Consider the following 7,500-nt stretch of genomic DNA (forward strand, 5'->3'; position numbering starts at 1 on the left):
GACCAGCTAAATCTAGCTTGACCAGCCTAGCCAGGTTGGGAGCCCAGCCAAAACCAGCTTAGTCCAGCTTAAACCATGCTGGTCAAGCTGGTTTTAGCTGGATTAACTGGTCATTTAAGCTAAGAACAGGCTGGAAGTGGCTGGAAACCAGCCTGGAAATGGCAAAAAAAAACCTAAAACCATGCTGGTCAACCAGCTAAAACCAGCCAATCAGTCTAGCTGGATTAAGCTGGATTTTTCAGCAGGGTTGCCTCTGCTCTTCTCTGGCTTTCTTCCACAGTCGACTCCTATATTAATAGTGGACTGCTAATTTACCCTAACAGGTTTGGGTATCGGAAACTCTGCTGACTTCTTGTCAAAATACCTGGCATTTCCGTCCATCCGGGGCTGGATCTTATTAATCTGGCGTGGAGACTGTGATCTAACAAATTGAACACTGAAAATAACACACACCAAAACAAAAAATGTCTAGTTTGCGTAATACTGCATGTGCTTTACCAAAAAAACAACCAGCACATCTTCCTCTTGTCCACACTCGGTCCTGGAGGGCCGGCGTCCTGGAGAGTTTAGCTCCAACCCTAATCAAACACACCTGAACAAGCTAATCAAGCAACTCTAGGTAGACTAGAACCTTCCTGCAAGTGTGTTGAAGCATGTTGGAGCTACAGTGAGTAAGACACCGGCCCTCCTGGACTGATTTTAAACACCCCTGCTCTAAATCCTCCTGAATGTCTGGCCTGTACCTCCATTATGAATGCATTGTGATTCATGCCTGTTGAAATAATTCTGCATATTCAGCTGCACATGTGTGTGTCTCACTGTATTTCTGTGAAAATGACAGCAGCAGAATTGAACTTGCAATAGATCGTGCTCACTGTTACAACCTCTTTGATGTTAGTCTAGGGTAAAAGTAATAACATTTAAAAGGTGTGGTACTTTAGCAAGATGATGGGTGAATGCAAAAGACACAAACAACAAAACTGCCAACAAAAGTGATTTAATGTACAAAACGTGAAATCAGAATAATGCCCAAATATAAAAATACATTAAGAAAAATATTTACAATAATAATAAAGTAACAAATTAAACAAAGTATCAAACAAAATTAGGTCATTTCAAGAGCAAGGGGACGCTAGTGAAGCCAAATCAAAGAAATAAATATAACAAAACAATTCTAACTCATAAGCAAACCCCTTATCTCGCTAGAAACATGAAAAGAAAAAGAAAAGAAAAATCTTCAGCGCCGAGCGCCGTAACCTTACCTATTCTGAACTAAAACAAAACAAATACATAAGTGGCATTCACTTCTTACCTGGTGTTGTAAACAATGGATTGACTACGTGTATGTAAGATGGAAGTCGTACTACATCTTCCCTGTCCACCTTACTCTGAGGACAACGTCAACTCTCAATAATCTCTTTTTGTTCGCCAGGTAAGAGTTATACCAAAAGTAACAAACAAACAATCGAAAATAAGATGTACAAAAATCACAAAGTAGTTCAAAATGGGCAGAAATAATGCTAAATAATTTGATCCAAACAAAAGTTAATCAAAATTAACGAATAACAAAATCAGGTCGGCAAAAATAGGATCAAAGGAAAAGCGCGCTGTCATCCGCTCTCCCTGGCATCCTTATATGTGACAGCGCAACGTCACTCAATGATCAATCGGCTTCCACGAAGTCGGACCTAAAGGATACGACAGGCAGAGATGGGGGAGAGAGAGAGAAAGAGAGGAAGAGAGAGAGAACGGGATGCAAAAAATCCCACCAAGATACGGCAACCGTAACACTCACATTTGCCAAAACTCCGCTAGTCGGCGCCAGTGGTGTAGTGGTTAGTGCACTCTGGTGCTCGCGGCGACCCGGGTTCGATTCCGCCTCGCGGTCCTATGCCGATCTTTCCCCTCTCTTTGCTCCCCATGCTTTCCTGTCAATTCTCTCTACAGTCCTATTAAAAATAAAGGTGAAACCCCCGAAAAAAAAAAATTATTAAAACAAAAAAAAACCCCGCTAGACTTTACAGGGACATTCCTCATGAATAATACTCAGCATCCTGAAATATTGCAACTCTGTTTTTCTCTCATTGAGAGCAGTGTAATGTTTATTTCCAGCCGTCTGTCTTTATTTCTGCGGCTGTGCTGGCGGTGGATGTTCAGAATCAGCGTCTGATGTTTGTTTTGTAAGCAGTCAGACTCGCAATCCTTCATTCAGGGCTCAAGACCTGAGAAAAGGCTTGTGATGTTCATTTGTGTTGATGGAAATCTTGTTCAGAAAAGTTCATAAGAGCAGCAGCTGATGCAGTTCACAAGTGTGGAAGAATAAGGATATTATATTACATTGCATTACATTACGTTATGTAAGGGCCGCACAGTGGTGCAGTGGGTCGCCTCAGAGCAAGAAGGTCGCTGGTTTGAGCCTCGGCTCAGTTGGCATTTCTGTTTGGAGTTTGCATGTTCTCCCTGTGTTGGCGTGAGTTTCGTTCGGGTGCTGCGGTTTTCCCCACAGTCCAAACACATGAGCTACAGGTGACTAAATTATTAGATCGCTTGTTAATTTTTTTCCTAATTTCTGTTTAACGGAGAGCAGATTTTTTCAACACATTTATAAACATAGTTTTAATAACTCATTTCTAATAACTGATTTTATCTTTACAATGATGACTGTAAATAATATTTTACTAGATATTCTTCAAGACACTTCTATACAGCTTAAAGTGACATTTAAAGGCTTAACTAGGGTAATTAGGTTAACTAGGCAGGTTAGGGGAGTTAGGCAAATTATCGTATAACAGCGGTTTGTTTTGTAGATTATCAAGAAAAATATTGCTTAAAGGGGCTAATAATATTGTCTCTAAAATGGTTCATTAAAAATTTCAAACTGCTTTTAATCTAGCCGAAATAAAACAAATAAGACTTTTTCTAGAAGAAAAAATATTATCAGACATACTGTGAAAATGTCCTTGCTCTGTTAAACATCATTTGGAAAATATTTTAAAAAGAAGAAAAAAAAATCGAAGGGGGCTAATAGTTCTGACTTCAACTGTACTTTGTGAAATATTTTAAAAAGAAGAAATAATTCAAAGGAGCTAATAAATCTGACTTCAAATGTATATAGCCAATGAAATATGTTTCAGTGTTTATTAAACTCATTTACTTATTGTCCGTTTTCTTTTAAAGATTTTATATGTGATATTAAGCCTTGAAGGGATAATACTAAATTTAATTCATGGGACATAATTCAATAAAGAAAGTTTAATAGTTTATATAAAGCATAAAATTCAATAAATATTATCATATTAATTACAGAAAATTAACATCTGCACTGGATAAAATATTTAGCAAAGCCTTGTATGCTTAATTTGAACAAGAAAAAAATATTCATATTTTTATTAAATCATTCATTCATTCATTTTCTTGTCAGCTTAGTCCCTTTATTAATCTGGGGTCGCCACAGCAGCATGAACCGCCAACTTATCCAGCAGTTTTTACTTCCAGCCGCAACCCATCTCTGGGAAACATCCACACATACACACACACACTACAGACAATTTAGCCTACCCAATTCACCTGTACCGCATGTCTTTGGACTGTGGGGGAAACCTGAGCACCCGGAGGAAACCCACACGAACGCAGGGAGAACATACAAACTCCACACAGAAACACCAACTGAGCCGAGGATCGAACCAGCGACCCAGCAACCTTCTTGCTGTGAGGCGAACGTGCTACCCACTGCGCCACTGCGTCACCCTTTATTAAATTAAATATATATTAAATAAATGTAATAGAAAAAAAAACTTTCTCAAGCATCAACATATTGTTAAAACATCAAATTATATATTTTGTGATTGCATCATTTGATAAGTAGTCCTTCAATGAATGATCCGCCAGATAGAACTCTATAATTCCAAGCTGAAAATGGCTTTAGATTCAGAAGGTTTGCCCTGTTTGTTTTACCCCAATTTGCATTTTATTCTCATGTAGAGTACATTTAGGGACTCTGTCATGTTAATGTATGAAAGAAAATTGTCACACGCATATTGTTTGCTGCATGAAATGCAAAAACTTTGAAGCTCAATATCTCTAAATCATTTAGAACGCAGATAAAACCGTATAACTCTAACGCCTGTTTCACACCGCAAGCGTCAGCGGCGCGTGAGCAGAGCGTGAGCAGCGCGTATGTCGAGCAGTAGCAGCACGCAGGCGTTTGCCTTTCACACCAGCTGCGTCTGCAGCGCGCAGCTCTTCGGCAGCTGCTGCAGAGATCAACCTATCTCTGTCTATTCTATCTAGTTACCCATGTCTCTCTATATACAAATACACTTTTTAAACTTTTCATCTGCACCAAGGCCCCTCCTATGCTGTTTCTTTAACTGGCAAATGTTTATTTTACAAATTCTATAGATCAAATAATACTGTATGCTTCTCAATCTAACTTATATAAGAAGCGTCTACAGTCAGAAGACAATCGCCTGTGATATCATGTCATTTGTTTTTTATTATCAGGTTGCTGTAGACCTAGTTATAATAATATTTATACAATATAGTTATAATGATATTTATACATGATCAAACTAGTGTTACTTTCTCCGCTTCAGTGATGTCCAGCGGCAGAAAAACAGCTCGTTAATTCATGCTCGTGCAGAGGATGAGACGGACGAAAGTAACCAATGCATGCCATTCTTTTACTTATTTTCGTGTTGTCAGATTCAGAGTGCAATTTGTGCAAACAGCTCCTGGTAGGAATAACTCGAGTGAACATAAAACAAAGCCGATAAAAACTTTCTTGCTCTGCTCAGCTGCACAGAACACAGCGAGCTCACATAATCCAGCATGCGTGTCGCACTACACTACCCACAATACACTTCGCTGTGGACTACAATTCCCGTAAATATTCTATTTCCCCTCTCCTACAACACTAGTGTGCAACTTAAGCAAAACTGATACTAAAATTGTTTTACATTTGGTTTTGTAGTTCGGGCCTAAATAAATGTTTGTTGCCGTTTTAAATCGTTTTAAGTGAATTTGAATGACTATATATAAACCATTTGACATTATTAACGCATTTATTGGGTAAAATTGCTACTTTTTACTGTCATTCAATGTTTTGGTCATTATCAATGCACTGTCACTTTAATTGAGCGTGAGCAGCGCGTCAAAAATAGACCCAGTGCCGAAACTATTGCTGCACTGCTGCTTCGGCGACGCTCACGCCTCGCTCTGACGCGCTGCTGCTGCGTGCGGTATGAAAGCTCTAATCTGTTAACATGGACGCCGAAAACACACGCGCTGCTCACGCTCTGCTCACGCGCCGCTGACGCTTGCGGTGTGAAACAGGCGTAACAGAGAAAACGCTCAGAATTGTATGCGGGGCAACCCTAGGCGTTGCCGAACTGCATTGTGGATCCGTCGGCGCTGCTTCAGAAGCGTTCCTCGCTGCAGAAGTTGGGACCAGCGCCGACGGAAGCGTCAGCCAATCAGATCGCTGTATGCAAATACACCAGCTCAGACAGTGGCCTATTGCTGACTGAATTTCATTGGCTGACGCTTCTATGACGATCGTTTCAGCTCCAACTTCAGACACGCCCTCTGTCAAGCGTTGACGCTGAAGCCCCGTGTGAATAGGGCGTAAGGTGACGACATATAAAACAATGCAAAAGTACTGCACTGAAATGAAAACTGCATTTTCAGAATGAGTGTTTCTGATGGTCTGTGTTGTTTTGCAGGTTTCAGCGTGGAGATTACCACATCGACGTGTGTATAAACGACTATCTGGACGTGTACTGTCCGCATTACGAGGACTCTGTGCCGGAGGAGCGTACGGAGAGATATGTTCTCTACATGGTGAATTATGACGGATACAGCACCTGCGACCACACGGCCAAAGGATTCAAGCGCTGGGAGTGCAATCGCCCTCATTCGCCCAACGGGCCGCTCAAGTTCTCGGAGAAATTTCAGCTTTTTACACCCTTTTCTCTGGGCTTCGAGTTCAGGCCCGGACGGGAGTATTACTACATTTGTGAGTACTTTAGTATTTAATATTATATATTCTATTATTATTATTATTATTATTATTATTATTATTATTATTTATGCAGTGTTATATAAGGAAAAGTAAGTATTGAATCCATTTTTTCCTGGGAATAATATTTCTGAAGGAGCTGTTGAGATGGAATTGAAGCAGATTTTGGTAAAAACCCAAACAATACAAACATAAACATAAAACAAAACAAATCTGACAAATGAGTTGTGTGTAATAACACTGGATTGACAGAAGGAGAAAGCGCTAAACTACTGAAATGTGTTTAATACTTCATATAAAGGCCTTTTTGGTGCTGCAGCTTAAAGACGCCTCTCATATGGAGAATAAAGTCTCATGCATTGCTCAGGAGTTTTTCACAGACTTCGACAGAGTGTCTAAATCTTGATGATTCTGTGGGTCTCGCCTATCAAATCTGAGCTTTACACTGTATTCTATTGGATAGAATAGATTGGATCTATTGGATTGGCGTCAGGTGATGGGCTGGGCCATTCTACAGCTTGATTTTCTTTCTCTGAAAGCATCTGAGAGTCTCCTTGGCTGTGATTTGGATCATTGTCTTGCTGAAATGTCCACCCTGGTTTCATCTTCATCCTCCTGCTAATGTAGATGTTGGACTGAAGCAGCTGATCTTCATTTGTACTGATGAAGGGCAGAGGGTTACTGAAAAACTACTGAGAGATTTCAGCTGCTGTCTTGGCTTTCACTGCCCAGCTACACCTCCCTTTCTTCATGTGTTCAATACTTTTTCCATGTGTCATTTCATTCACAGAACTTTATTTATAAACTAATTAGTTTGCATGTATGTATAATTGTTTTTAAAACTAGTATGTTTAGTATTTTATTATTTTAATAATTTTACATATTTATACAATAATTTTACTCATTTAGCTGACGCTTTTTTCCAATTCACCAAACTTGATTTTTTTATTTATTTTTTCATTATTACAGTTTTTTTTTAACGGAAAGAAATTTTTTCAACACATTTCTAATCTTAATAGTTTAAATAACTCATCTCTAATAACTCATTTCATTCTCCTTGCCATAATGGCAACATATGAGAATTTAACAAGATATTCTTCAAGATACTAGTATTCAGCTTAAAGTGACATTTAAAGGCTAGGCTAGGTATTTCTGAATAGGGGCTAATAATATTGACTCTAAAATTATTTTAAAACAATTAAAAACTGCTTTTATTCTAGCTGAAATAAAACAAATAAGAAAAAAAAAAAAATATATATATATATATATATATATATATATATATATATATATATATATATATATATATATATATATATATATATATATATATATATATATATATATATATATATACACTGTAAAAATTCCAGACTTTGTTAAACATCATTTGGGAAATATTTGAAAAAGAATAAATAATTCACAGGAGGGCAAAAATACATTATTTATTTATTTATTTATTTATTTATTTATTTATTTAT

At 38.1% G+C, this 7,500-nt stretch overlaps 1 protein-coding gene across 2 annotated transcripts in view; it reads left to right on the top strand.

Moving 5' to 3' along the window:
* efna5b (ephrin-A5b) overlaps nucleotides 1-7,500 on the top strand; it is a 198,896-nt gene that overhangs the window by 152,530 nt on the left and 38,866 nt on the right. For both annotated transcript variants that reach the window (NM_131026.4, XM_087262732.1), the window contains 1 exon segment: nucleotides 5,724-6,016. In NM_131026.4, the coding sequence (NP_571101.1) occupies nucleotides 5,724-6,016 (293 nt within the window).

Source organism: Danio rerio, chromosome 8 (genome assembly GCF_052040795.2).
Source record: "Danio rerio strain M-AB ecotype USA chromosome 8, GRCz13ab, whole genome shotgun sequence".
Lineage (NCBI taxonomy): Eukaryota > Metazoa > Chordata > Actinopteri > Cypriniformes > Danionidae > Danio > Danio rerio.